The sequence below is a fragment of the Erinaceus europaeus genome, chromosome 7 (assembly GCF_950295315.1).
Source record: "Erinaceus europaeus chromosome 7, mEriEur2.1, whole genome shotgun sequence".
NCBI classification, from domain to species: Eukaryota; Metazoa; Chordata; class Mammalia; order Eulipotyphla; family Erinaceidae; genus Erinaceus; species Erinaceus europaeus.
In genome coordinates, this window is record NC_080168.1 from 38,854,085 (window position 1) to 38,868,835 (window position 14,751).

Consider the following 14,751-nt stretch of genomic DNA (forward strand, 5'->3'; position numbering starts at 1 on the left):
ATCTCTATCTCTGTAAATCTCACCTATCTTAAAAAAAAAGTCTGCTGGGAGCATTGGAATTATGCAGGTACAGAACTCCCAGTGATAACTTTTGTGGCTGAAGAAAAACAAAGATATAGAGATATCTCCCCATCCTTGAAAAAGAAAATAATGAACTTCCCTGAGATTCTCTTTACAATGCAAGGTCATCATTAGGTATAATGGGAATACCCAAGGTAGAAGGGTCACTGAAGTTGTACCGAAGGACAACTTTGAAGGAGGTAGGAGTGATATATATTTTAAAAATAGCTCACTTGGTATTCACACATGCTACCATTTGTGAGGACCCACGTTGGAGCCCTTGGCTACCACATAACAAGGGCAAGCTTCATGAGTGTCTCATCAGTGGTGTCTCTTTTTCTCTCTGTGTCTCTCTCTCCTTCTCTGTCTCATACCTTCTAGCTAGAAAAAAAGGACGTAAAGAATATTTCTGATATCACTATCTGGACATTTACTCAATATTTTCTTAGACACATTGAAACATTAATATTCTTAAATTATATTTATATTCATTAAGTCCTAATCATAATCCTAGGGAATCTTGAACCCTAAGAAAAAAGAATCACTTCAATTAGAAAATTTGGGGATTTAATTTTTAGAAAAATAATCTCTCAGTGGGTGGTGACACACCTGGTTGAGTGCATGTTACAGTGCACAATGACCCAGGTTCAAACCCCTGGTTAGCACCTGCAAGGGAAAGCTTTGCAAGTGGTGAAGCAGGGCTGCAGGTGTCTCTCTCTCTCCCTCTTACTCTCCCTCCCATCCTCTTGATTTTATTATTATCCAATAAATAAAGAAAATAAGAATTTAAAAAACTTTAAAAAAATGTTAAAATAAATTTTAAAGGATGGTGAAGTGATTTTTTTCCCCTGGAACTTTTCTGTATCTCTGATATGTGTTTTTTGTCATTTCTTCAATAGGGTCACGAGAAGTGTGCCATGCTAATACTTAACAAGATACAAGATGAGAGCCTTATTAATGCGAAAAATAATGCACTGCAGACGTAAGTGTGACTGAGTTTGGCCCAGCTCTAGACATGTGCTCATTTATTCAATGAGAATTACAGGTTTGCTTTGTGCCAGGCTGGTGCTTGGAAACATGGTGAAAGGCAGAGCCTGACCTCTCTTTCGAAGTTTATGGTCGCATATCTACAAATACTGGCCAATCTACACATCTGCAGATAGCATCTTTATTTTTATATACATTCACAACAGTTTTTTTTTAAGGTGTGTGCTTTTATTTGAAGGTTTTTTTTTTTATCTTTCTTTCAATGTAGCATGGAGACTGAGTCCAGGAATTTGCACTTGCATGATACCACCGAATAGCCACCCTGAACCAATATTTATTTATTCATTTTGAGAGAAGGGTAAGGGTAAACCACACAGAGGAGAGATAGCAAGCACTGCTCTGCCATCTGTGAAACTCCCTTGGTTTCATCTGTGGTGCTCCCCCATTACCATTCCTGGTGCTCCTGTGCCAGGATTTAAACCCAGGGCTTTATTTAAGGCATGCGTTCTACTGGTGAACTATGCCACTTTGCTGGCATTTTTTTTGGTAATACCACAAATATAGTGAGTTGTTAGAAAATTTTACTGCTGAAATTTTGAGTGAACGATTTGTATTTTTTCTTTTCTCATTATCACTTTTTTATTTTTTTTTTCTTCCCAAGTCATCTTAAAGGTTTGTCTATTTTATCTGTGCTCAGCTTTGGCAGGGGATTGGACCTGGACTTTGGAGGCTCAGGCATGAGAGCCTCTTTGCATAACCATTATGCTATCTCCCCTGACCCCAAGTCATTTTTTACTTGTGACTAATTGTGATTTACAAGATTGTAAGATTACAGGGGACCCACCACCAAGGCTTTATGGAAGTTATTTGGATTAAATAGCATGTTGTATTCTTACAGGGAAATGGCAGTTTTGTAAATCAGGTGTCCAGAATATATCTGAAGAGTTTTTAAGCTGTACCATAAATATGTTTTCAAATAATTCAGTGTAACCCCCAGTGTTAATGACAAAAGCTTCACTTATAATTTATAAGATTCCTTACATATCTTGAAAACAAAATGTGAGAATCACTTTCCTTTTTTTAAAAAAAATTCTTTATTGGGGAATTAATGTTTTACATTCAACAGTAAATAAATGCATAACAGTTTGTACATGCATAACATTTCCCAGTTTCCCATATAACAATAGAATCCCCACTAGGTTCTCTGTCATCCTTTTTGGACCTGTATTCTCTCTCCTCCCACCACCCCAGAGTCTTTTACTTTGGGGCAATACACCAATTCCATTTCAGGTTCTACTTGTGTTTTCTCTTCTGGTTTTTTTTTCAACTACTGCCTGAGAGTGAGATCATCCCATATTCAGAGGATCACTTTTCATGAAGGTTCTGAAATATCATTTAATGATATATACGGAGTCTGACACTATTCTTTAAGGTATTATAAATGCACTCAAGTGGCATTTAGTTTGTTTAGAAACAACAGGAAAGTTTTGTAAGGATAGGCAATATTAATGTTATCATGATGAACTATGTAAAACAGTAATTTCAAGGCTGAAATAGGGCTAAAAAACTTTTTTCTTTAATTTTTATTTACAGAATGTAAATACTGATAAGACCATAGGATAAGAGGGGTATAACTCTACACAGTTCCTACCACCAGAACTCCATATCCCATCCCCTCCCCTGATAGCTTTCCTATTCTTTAACCCTCTGGGAGTATGGACCCAGGGATATTATGGGGTGCAGAAGGTGGGAGGTCTGGCTTCTGTAATTTCTTCTCCACTGAAGATAGGTTTTGACAGGTCAATCCATACTCCCAGCCTATCTCTCTTGTTCCCTATTGGGGTGGGGCTCTGAGGAAGCAGAGCTGCAGGACACATTGGTGGGGTCGTCTGCCCAGGGAGGTCCAGTTGGCATCATGAACCTGGTGGCTGAAAAAAGAGTTAATATATAAAGCCAAAAAATTGTTGACTAATCATGAACCTAAAGGCTGGAATATTGCAGATGAAGATTTGGGGTCTCCATTTTGAAGACAGCCAGTCCAAAGGGGCTGTGACTTTACTAGATTTTGCCAGAGCCTGACATATGCAGGTGGACCCAAGTTATTGTCTGAGGAGATGATGTCATGGCTGGGAAAGGGGCTAGAAATCTGGATCAGGGAAGACAGTAGCTCCCAAATATGGGAAAAGTATATAAATATTGTTGACTGTAAACCCCATCGATTTGATCTGGGGCCCATATTCAGCACAAGAGCCTGTGTAACCTCTGCATCCCTGTAGGTCTGAGCTCGCATTCTGTGATCATGAGTAGGAACGTTCCAAGCTGCCTTAGTTTCAGGACCCATCTTCCTCAGGTGGTAACTAGAGTATGTTATCCATCCTCCCTTTGGAGGATGGAGCATTCTCTACCATTTTTGATCCACATTGAGGGCAAGATTATCTGGGAGAACACAAAGGGAGGCTTTGTTCCTGATGGAGATGACCAGTAACAATGGAGAGAGGGATCTATTCAAGTTCTAGGCCCATTATGTCTGTGTGGGAATCCCAGGACTCCCCGACTAGGGCCCCAGCTGATGGAGTGGCCTGTTTGTGACTAAAGAGTCATCATTAAAGTATGTCAGTCTCTTGCCCTTATTCAGCTTTTGCAGTCCTTACTTTGATAAGGTTAGCTTTGGAGTGACTGAGGGAAGTAGGTGAGGAGGGTATTTAAGTCTGAGACTATTTCATTAGGGACTTTATGGTATCTTTTTAAGTCTTTCTACTTGCTTGATTGACTCACTGCAAACTATTGTGCACTTTTACTTTTAGGTATATATTTTGCCCTAATTTATGGATACATGTGTACATATTCCCTGTATCATGGGACCTGGTCTATATCTAGGTTTTGGGGCTTTGTTAGGAAGTGAACTAGCCAAAATGTAATTAGAGAATCCTATGAGAAAGGAAAGGTCTCACCTGAGTAATGAGGCTAAAGGGTTGACATTCCACACCTGATGTCTCTGGACACAGTCCAAAGTAAAGCATGCTGAGGTGATTTATACAAGGTGATACTAGGTGATACTTGCATTTATTAGATTGGGATGATCAGATGCAGTACCAGTTGGTATAAATTAAGAGAAGCATGCAGGAAAGTGAGCCCCACCCTAGAGGTTCCAGGACTGGGGGAAATATGGGCTGTATAGAGGAAGTGGGAGGTTCCTGGGTTTAAGAAGGCAATAAACATTTATTGCTATAACTGAATTATTTCGCAATTGGGTTAACTTTGAAAACCCCATTGTTAGAATTTGCTGTAGCATACAAGACCTTGCCATAATTTATGTCCTTTAGTGCTATTTATGTCCTTTAATGCTATTTTATCTTATAAAGTAATGCCACCCGTTGCTTCTATTCTCCCTTGCCTAAGCTTTTATATATATATAATTTTTATTTATAAAAAGAAACACTGGCAAAAACCATAGGATAAGAGGGGTACAACTCCACACAATTCCCACCACCAGAACTCTGTATCCCATCTCCTCCTTGATAGCTTTTCTATTCTTTACCCCTCTGGGATTATAGACTGAAGGTCATTATGGGGTACAGAAGGTGGAAGGTCTGGGTTCTATAATTGCTTCCCTACTGAATATGGGCATTGGCAGGTGGATCCATACTACCAGTCTGTCTCTCTTTGCCTAGTGTCACAGGGCTCTGGGGAGGCAGGGGCTCCAGGACACATTGGTGAGGTCATCTGCCTAGGAAAGTCCAGTTGGCATCACAGTAGCAGTGGCTGAAAAAAGAGTTAACATATAAAGCCAAACAAATTGTTGACTAATCATGAACCTAAAGGCTGGAATATTGCAGATGAAGATTTGGGGGTCTCCATTTATAGATAGTAGACCTATTTTAGTTATATTCCAATGGGCCCATGACTATACTCATTTTTTTTTTCTGAGCCTGACATCTGATATGCAGGTGGACCCAAGTTATTATCTGGGTAGATGATGTCACTGCTGGAAAAAGGGCTAGAAAGCTGGATCAGGGAAGAGAGTAACTCCCAAATTAGCTTTAAAGTTAGCTTTGGAGTGACTGAGGGAAGTGTAGTAGGAGGTAGGTGAGGAACATATCTAAGTAGACACTATTTCATTAGGAACTTTATGGTGTCTTTTTAGGTCTTTCTACTCACTTGCTACACATACTGACTCATTTTAGACTATTTGTGTGTTTTTGCTTGAAGGTTTATATTTTGTCCTAATTTATGGATTCATGTGAACATATTATATACCCCTATCTCTTGGAACCTAGTCTATATCTAGGTTTTGGGGCCTTGTTAGTAAGTGAACCACTTGAAATTGAATTAGAGAATCCTATGAAAGGAAAGGTCTCACCTGAGTAATGAGGCTGAAGGGTTGACATTCTACGCCTGATGTCTCTGGACACAGTCTGAAGTGAAGCATGCTGAGGTGGTACTCGTTGTGTTGATTAGGTTGGGATAGGAGGATGCAATATCATTTGGTATGAATTGAGAGAAGCATGCAGGAAAGTGTGTCCCCACCCTAGAGTTTCCAGGATTGAGGGAAATATAGGCTCCATAGAGGAAGCAGGAGGTTCCTGCTGTCTTAGAGTTTAAGAAGGCAATAGATAGTTATTGCTATAATCAGATTATTTGGCAACTGGGTTAACTTTAAGAATTTCTTTGTTATGACTTGCTGTATCATACACATCACCGTAATTTATGTCCTTTGACATTGTTTGTATATAGCTGTGTCTGTGAGTAATGCTTCTGTTCTCCCTGGTCTAAGCTTTTGAGAGTGTCAACATTTCTAAGACTCCACCTGTGGTCTGTGAATTAAAAAATTTGAGACATTCAATCAAATTTTCCTTTCTCATATGTCGGGCTGCGCCACGGAGAAGAGAGAGAGGAGATCCGGAGCAAATGGGGTACACAAATCTTTATTAGGGATCAAACAGGGTGGCTCAGGCCACGTGAAGTCAGCTGAAAAAATGGCCGTCCCCTGCTACCTCACCACAGGCGGGGGGGGGGGGGGGGGGGGGAGGGGGGGAGTGCGGAAGTGGGAGGGCTTTATTGGGCAACAACCAGGAGTGACGTGTTCAGACAGGATTGGTTGAAAAGGGCACTGTGAGGATATCGCAGGGAGTGGCAAAACCTGAGGGCAAAGACTGCATCTGTATAATTCCTCGACACTCATATTAATTAAATAGTGATTTATATGACTACAAGTTAATAGGAGTGTACATAAACACCGTTCCCACCACCAAATAAGTGTGTCCCATCCCATCCTCCCTCCCCTCAAACCCTCCTACCCCCTCAGTGAAGCTGAACATCCACCCTCTCAACCCAGAGATTTTTACTTTGGTGCCCTAGTGGTTTAAGCTTTTTTGACAGTCAATATTTCAAATAATAAGTCATTATTAGAAATGTATTAACAATTTGAACCCACTGTTACTATTCAGTCTGATTACCAATTTGAAATCTTAAGTGCTTAGATTGAAGGAACATATACTCAGCCTCAGGAACATATACTCAGTCTGTGCATTAAAAAGTTTGAGATATTCAATTAAATTTTCCTCTCTCATATTAATCAAATAGTGATTATGAGACTACAGGTTAATAGGAGTGTACATCACCACCATTCCCACCAGCAAAGGTCTGTGTCCTGACCACCATCCCCCCCACCCAGTGAAGCTGAGCATCAACTCTCACCCTCTACCCAAAAGAACTTTCTTTAAAAAGTGCACCAAAGATTGAGTTCTTCCTCTCACCTTCTGCTTGATATCATTGAGACTGTTTGAGATGCAGAACATTTATAATATCTATAGAGTAGTCTGGACCAACATATAAGAACTGTTGAAACATTAACACCTAAAAAGGTGTAGACAATAAAATACATTTTTTAAGCTGGGACACTGTTTAGCTGTGACTTGTGATGGTACAGAGCATTAAACCTGGGACTTGAGGGCCTCAGGCATGACAGTCTCTTTACATAATCATTATTTACCCCTAAAATACATTTATTTATTTGTTTATATATTTACTTATTATTGGATAGAGATACAAATAAATTGAGAGGGCAGAGAGAGATATAGAGGGAAAGAGACAGGAAGACACCTGCAGCCCTATTTCACCACTTGTGAAGCTTTCCCCCAGTAGGTGGGCACCAAGGGCTTGATCCCTGGTCCTTGTGCACTATAATATGTGTACTTAACCTGCCCTCCCATACATTTTTTAAGTAGAAATTTTCAGGTACAGTTTATTGATTCTTACCTAGATTTTTCATTTTAGCAACACAAACAACCCTAGATGACACAACCGCTCACAAACATGAATCACATTTGATGTTTATGCCTTCTTTTGCAGACCCCTCCATGTTGCTGCGCGCAGTGGCTTAAAGGCAGTCGTTGAGGAGTTGCTGGCCAAAGGAGCCTGTGTACTCTCTGTTGATGAAAATGGTAAGTGTGGTCTGAGAGGTGGCGCAGTGATAAAGCTTTGGATTCTCAAGCATGAGGTCTCAAGTTCGATCCCCAGCAGCACATGTACCAGAGTGATATCTGCTTCTTTCTCTCTCCTCCTGTCTTTCTCATAAATAAATAAAATCTTTAACAACAAAAAGAATAAAATGGTAAGTGGACAGAGCAGTCAATTATTATGTAGGCTGACTGAAACCAGAAGAAAATGAAAAGATAGTAGCTAGTTTAAAAGATATAATTATCTCTCCCTTGGAAACTGTGTGTGAGAAAATAAAAAAAGATAATTTTGTCCTGTCTGTCTTTGTAAAGTTAGTCTATCTGTAGCCCACTAGTACCTTTCATTTTGCATGTAATGAAGGCAAGTGGTCTCTAACTCTTCAGCGTGATGATTAAATGCTTTTAAACACATTAGAAAGCTTTATGTTTAGTGTGTGAAATTCTAACTGCATCCGCTGAAGTGTTAGGGATTACACATGTCATTAGTGCATACTCAGATAAAATCCTAGGACCTTGTATTTCAGTTCATTCTGAGATCCAACTTTTAAAAGAAAGAATTCAATGCTCATATTGTCAGTATGAGTATTTGGGTAAATTAATAAAAACAAACAAAAAGGATTTCTGTGCTTGAAAGCTCCTGATTTATAAGATGTTCCTTTGCTAAATGAACTAACTCTTAAATGAAGCTTTCTATTTTACTTCCTACATAATTTGGAGAGCTAATGAATCCTTGGGCTCTATTAAATTACATTTCAAGCACACTGCCTATTATCCTTAAAGAGCAAAAGAGAAACTTCTGGACATTTGTGAACTAAGTAATTTTAATGTTGCATTTAATTATAGTATTATAATAAAATGTGTTAACATAATTCAATTAACTGCTTATTACAGGTATTGGAATTAGCAGCTCATGCCTATTTCTCAGAAGTAAGCTGATATCATTAGCTGACTCTGTTAGTTTTGGTTCTGCAGCCTCATGTATCCTAGCATGTGCCCTGCTCTGTCCCCAGCTGACTCATATACGAAACACAGAAAGTTTTCTATTGCTTCATCTCTTTGGTTTTTCCATCTCATTTTCCTTTGCCCTTGTCATCATTTAGATTCCTTGGGTTGATGTGCAGAGGCTCACAGATTTTATCAGAATAGCTAGAGACTAGAATTTTTTTTTTTTTTTGCCTTTTTATATTGTAAGTCTGCTGCATTGTCCAGCTAATAGCTCCCTTAAAAACGAGACTCCTGGGTCAATGGAAACATGATTTGCTGCAGAGCTTAGCTGTATCCAAAGACCTGGCAACATCTGAAGCAATTCCTTACAGACCTGCAATCATGGCACTTTGTGAAGTGGAATGTTAAGATGCCTGCTCCTTCTTATTTGTTTCCATACGAGAGAGAAAAATACTGTTGTGCAGAGCAGAAATAGGCAAAGTCAGTTCAAGAAAACATTGAGTTTCACTGAGCCAGTTCCTCAGAGTAAAAGAATGAGTGGTAGTAGGAACTTTGACAAGGCTAGGTAATTAGATTAGACAACACTTGTCTTGTGTTCTGGGATGGTTTAGTCTTCTGGAGTTTAGACATCAAATCTAAACAGTAGAGAATGAAGTGATTCTAGGACAAATAGCAATTTGCACACATTCTTTACTTAATTTCTCATAAATGATAGTCAGTGATTAATAACAATCAGTGCTTTTCCTATATATGTTCAATGATTCCATTTATTTAGAACCAGAAGAATATAGATTAACAAGGCAGCATGATTCACTTTGCAGGATTTTTTAAATCTTTTACAATTTAACTCACAATTGTCTACAACTAAAAGCTGTTGTTCTCAGAATGAGAGTGCTTTGGCCCAAGTCTGAGGTGACTGTGCTGTCACTAGAAATATCTTCCTGGGTGTCCTGTTGCTGTCTTTTGTGGAATTATGTCCTACCCAAACCCCTTGTGTTTCTGTTCACTAGTTTAATACTATAATTATGTTTAACTTGGGATAATATAGCACTTCTTATCATGTTAGGTATGAGGGGGGAAGATTCTGTACAACATTTTCTACTCCCAGTGTACTCTAGCGTCACCCCTGGCATGACTTGTTGGACATAACTCCGCCTTTTGCCTGGCATGACTTCTAACTCAACATACATCTCCACTATAAGGTGATAGGAGATGTACTGTCAATACTCCTGCTGCCTCTGGATGCCTAGGACTAACCTCTGCCTTGTCTGCATTTACGCCCAGGTCATACCCCGGCCCTGGCTTGTGCTCCTAACAAAGACGTGGCTGACTGCCTGGCCCTCATTTTGGCTACCATGATGCCTTTTTCTCCATCCAATACAATGACGGCTGTCAACTTCGTTTGTTTTAAAAAAGACAATTTGAGCAGGACGACCCTCTCCAATCTGGGTAGCATGGCTAGCCTGTGCAGTAACAATGTAGGCTCAGAGGATGGGAACAATGAAAATGACTCTGATTCAGAAACATTTTAACTCTGGACTATAGGAGTGAGTTTTCCTTTAATCACCCATGTTGACAGAAGGGAAAAAAGCTTGAATTCCGGGTTTATGTTATATCTATGTGTTATTCTGGGTCCACATTTGCAGAAGCCAGCAGAAAAGGAATTCACCAATGAAGGGTGGGCAGTTTGACTCTAAGGCAAAGCAGTGAGACATATGGCCCCATTTTGATTTGTTTCATGTTTTACTTAGATTTAAGATGCTCCAAAACTCTACCTCTCATCTTAATGATAAAGAAACTTATTTAATTCTTTTTATCTGGTGATAATGCAACTGAGAGGGAGCTCTTCTTTACGAAGATTTTTTTCATGTGCTCACTTATCAGTGAGTTCTGAGAAGTCTGTCAATGTAACATTGATGTCCCCAGGAAGAGAAGGAAGGGGTGGGTAAGAAATGCCTGGAACCTCTTCTCAGTTAGATGTTTACTTTCTCAATAGAAGGCAAAGGTAAAAATAAAATAACCCTTTTAAGAGAGTCCAATTATTCATAGCCTCTGTATAGTGAATACTTAAATATCCAGAATTTCTTTCTAAGGATTTATATTATTAAAGTTACCAGATGAATGGAAAAAGTCATTGAAAACTGAAAGTTGAACTTTCTTTTTTCTGTTTAACACAAATACAACAGACAGTGCTCCATCAACTTTACCTGTGACTAGATTTAACTGAGTGATTAAACCAAAGTCTATCTAATAAAATAACAGTTGAAAATTAAATTGTACCATACTGTTGAGACATATGTAAAATTAGTATGAGCCTACCCTTTATTAATTCATCTGAAATCATAATACTAACATTTTACAAATATAAGCATTGTTCATCAATAGTAAAATGTTAAATAATCATCTCAGTCAAGGACGAGCCAAGTACACAAAAGTGTGACTGTAAAAGGAAACAATGAAAGTGGAAACAGAAAGTAAAAATGTAATATAGAAAGTATAGTAATATAGAAATTAAAGACAATTAATAGTTGCTTGATAATGAATAGTGAATACTGTCTACTCCCTCTACCAAAGCTTCTAGGTCAAATGGACCCCATTTCACACCTGGAATAGCTGTACAGAAGGAAGAATGAGACTCTTTAGAAGTTATGCACCTACACACACATATGTGTGTGTATATATAAATATATGTCTATAGTTCATCAACCAGCCGTACATGAGGACCAAAATGCTTCAGTCTAAAACAGAAGATTTTAATTGCTTCAAAATGGAAGTGAGAACTGAAGTAGCTTTTCTGTGGAGTTAAATGTAATCTTTTTGTTTTACAGTCTTTGTTATATTTTATATTTCTTACAACACAGATTTCTAGTTAATGGCTTAACATTTCTAAGTGATTATGTGTTGACCAAGACTTATTATTATTATTTTTTGCCAAACTAGAGAAAATATTCATATAATTTTCTATGTAAATGTTTATATTTATTTGAAATTAAGCAAAATGCTGAGGAAATACCCATTGTTTGTTCTCTGTTCGAATTGCTATGTGTCTTACTTGGAATAATGAAAAAGCAGAAAAATAGAGAGAACTCTTCCTAGTCTAGGCAATAGTCTAGGACCAAGTTTGGCATTTCCACTGCTAAGTTTTTCAACGAACCCTCAGGTTCTTCTGTGTCATTTTGGAGGAGGGGCACAATATCCACCCATCAATCAGCTCAATCTGTAATCATTTTAGAACTTAAATGATACTGCAGTTCTTATGCTCTTTTATAAGATGAAACTTCAAGTGCATAGTGGATCATATGCACCAAGGTGGTTCACAGAAAGATACAGAAGTTATCTTAAATACACTGAAAATCTTACATAGTTCCAATAACCTGTTGGGACTCCATAGGTCTGTGCATGAGCACATGTGTCAAGAGGAGAAATGAAAATCACCAGCTCAATTCTACTTTTCATTGTGTAAGATACAGGAAAGAAACATGTCAAATTAGTATTCTCCAATAACTGGAAATTTTTACCATGGAAATTTCTGGGGTTTTTTTTAGTATATGGGATCTTTTTTTAAAACAGTGTTTTATCATATTTGTATCAAATACAGACACTGTATTATATTTTTCATCTCACTGTAAAAGATTCTAATCTTACTATTTTATTCTCCTGGATTTAATTTTAAATTTACAAATGAGAACTTGTTCAATGGACATACAGAATTGATATTGACTTCACTGAAAATCTTCAACATTGCCAATATTTCTTTCTTTCTCCCTTTCTTTCTTTCTTTCTTTCTTTCTTTCTTTCTTTCTTTCTTTCTTTCTTTCTTTCTTTCTTTCTTTCTTTCTTTCTTTCTTTCTTGGTGTTGCCTTCCCTTCCACCCTCTGCCCTTGTGTTTGATTAGAAATTAATTTTAAGCAAGTATATTGCTACTAAGCAATCGTGACTTTATTTTTACCAGAAGAGTAAAAATTAAGGGAGACCCATTGCTGAGGAAGCATGATATCTTGTGATGTCTTTTTCTAGAAGTGAATGGAAATCTTTTTTCAGTTGATAGTTAAAGCAGAGAATGGGGGTCAGGTTTTGGTGCACCTGTTTGAGCACACATATCACAGTGCACTAGGACCCAGGTTTAAGCTCCCAGTCCCCATCCACAGGGGGGAGCTACACAAGCAGTGCTGCAGGTGTCTCTCTATATCTATTCTTCTCTCAATTTTTCTCTGCCACTATATAATAAATAATAAAAAAGCAGAGAATGAAATGCCCGCTTTAGTGGAAAAGCAGCATTTGCTTTTGTCCTAGAGTAGCACGGAGAACATGAGTAGCAAAGCAGTGACAACCACATGAAATGGTCTCCACAGAGCTGCATTTTGACTTTTATTCACTTTTTTATTTATAGAATGAAGGAGGACAAAGGAACAAAATGAAATCATGTCCACTAAGAATCGTTCATTGGATCAGTCTCTCCTTTCATCTTCCTCTTCCTCTAGCCCTCTCTTTTGTATTTCTCTCTGCCACCCTTCCTTCCTCATACTTGTTATTTCCCTTTACCAAGACCAAACTTTTCCTTTAAGAAATGACTTCAAAAACTTGATTTCTGTGTTTTTATGTACATGTCTCAGAGGTAAAATTAGACTTGCATTGTATCTAAGAAACCAAAAACTTTTAGACATGTTAGTTTTTTAGTACTTTCACCTAAATGCATTGTTTTTTAGACTGTATTTTCACCACAGCCACAGGAATCATGTTTCACTGCACTTACTTATTCACCAGTGTCAGCCTGTCCTTGATAAATATATTACTATCTCCAGTTTGCCTAAAACCTGCTATAATTCTAAAGTAAATAGCTCAGGGGATTTTTATGCATCACTACTAACAGGGCACCATAGTATGTTTTGGTACTGTCAGCAGTAAAGAGCTGCTTGTTTTATTATTTCATTATTTAATTAGAATAAGAACATCAAATGGATTTGCTGCACTAGTTATTCTTTGTACTGTTAAGCAACTTGGTTTGTTTATTTGCTGTGTTGTTGAAGAACTCACTCCTTTTTTGTCCTGTAATATGAAGTTAGAGTGCCTTTTACATTTGTATATTCAGAAAATGTTCAGTGAGATGTTTTGCATTTTTTCACTTGTGTGTTATCAGAGCAATATGATACTAGTGAGTTTTGAACATTTCTTTGAATGTATAAAGTGTCTTTTTTTTCTATTTCACCTCTTACCTTCTTTGAAATGAAAATGCTAAAGGTTTCTATAGGAATTATGTTTGATTTTGCAGTGTCAAAATGCTTTTTTTCTCACAAAACTATAAACCATATATCAGTGTTATAGGGGAAAAGCGTACTAAGATAGTGACAATCTTGAGTGTATGTATGTATGTATAAAAATGTAATTGTATGTGTTTCTTATGCAGTCATTTACAAATTCAGTGCAAGTAGCTTTTTTGTTTGGTAGTTTTGTCTACATATTTGATGCTTTATATCTTTGCAAAGCACGATGATAAAAATCTGGTGCCAGTGTTCTATTTTGCATAACATATTTGTAAAAGCATAAAATAATGTTTGATTATTTCAGTGGGATTTTGTCTGTAATGTTTTCTTGTGTTAATTGAGTTGAATGACTGGTAAATGTCATGACTATAAAAATGAGGACAATGACTTTTAGTTCAGTGAGTGACTTTGAACCAATCTTCTCAAGCACAGTTTAATACTTTTTCAACTACTGAATGCTAATAATGTAATGAAGTGCTTAACTGTAATATACTGTGGAAATGCATTCAGATTGTTATTTTTTACAAATAAAGATGGTACAAATATTGTTGCAATTTGTGATGTTTTAATTTTTCCAATTATGATAATTTTCCAGATTGTGCTTTTTAAGTATTTGCTACCTGCCAAAGATAAATTAACCTTAAATTTTGGAACTAATCAAAATAGAAGTATATCTATAAGATCTTCTATTACTGCCTGTATTACATATTTTATAACTTCTCAAAAATTCAAGCATTTATGTGTTTATTTTAGTTCTTATACATCCAGAGAGTCCCAAAAAGAATTAACCCAGACCTAAAGACGCCAAGGCACATCATATTTAGAATGAAAAGAAATAAGGATAAAGAAAGGATCCTGAAGGCTACAGAGATAAACAGAGTCACACACAGAGGAAAGCTTACAAGATTATCAGATTTCTTCACACAAACTCTAAAGCCACAAGAGAATGGCAAGATATATATCTAGTGCTAAAAGTGTGCACCTCCCCTCCTTCCCTCACTGAGCTGCCAGTCCCAAGGAACATCAACAATGCCTGTCTG

The 14,751-nt window shown here is 37.5% G+C and overlaps 1 protein-coding gene across 10 annotated transcripts in view; it reads left to right on the plus strand.

Moving 5' to 3' along the window:
- ANKRD44 (ankyrin repeat domain 44) overlaps positions 1 to 14,261 on the plus strand; it is a 416,898-nt gene extending 402,637 nt beyond the window's left edge. For 3 of the 10 annotated variants that reach the window (XM_060194225.1, XM_060194226.1, XM_060194229.1), the window contains exons 26-28: positions 960 to 1,042; positions 7,399 to 7,490; positions 9,735 to 14,261. In XM_060194225.1, the coding sequence (XP_060050208.1) occupies positions 960 to 1,042; positions 7,399 to 7,490; positions 9,735 to 9,982 (423 nt within the window). In that variant the 3' untranslated portion in view covers positions 9,983 to 14,261. Of the gene's footprint in view, positions 1 to 959; positions 1,043 to 7,398; positions 7,491 to 8,396; positions 8,433 to 9,734 lie in introns of those variants that run through there. The other 7 variants (XM_060194230.1, XM_060194231.1, XM_060194233.1 and 4 more) reach the window with 4 other exon arrangements.
- The last annotated feature ends 490 nt before the right edge of the window (positions 14,262 to 14,751 follow it).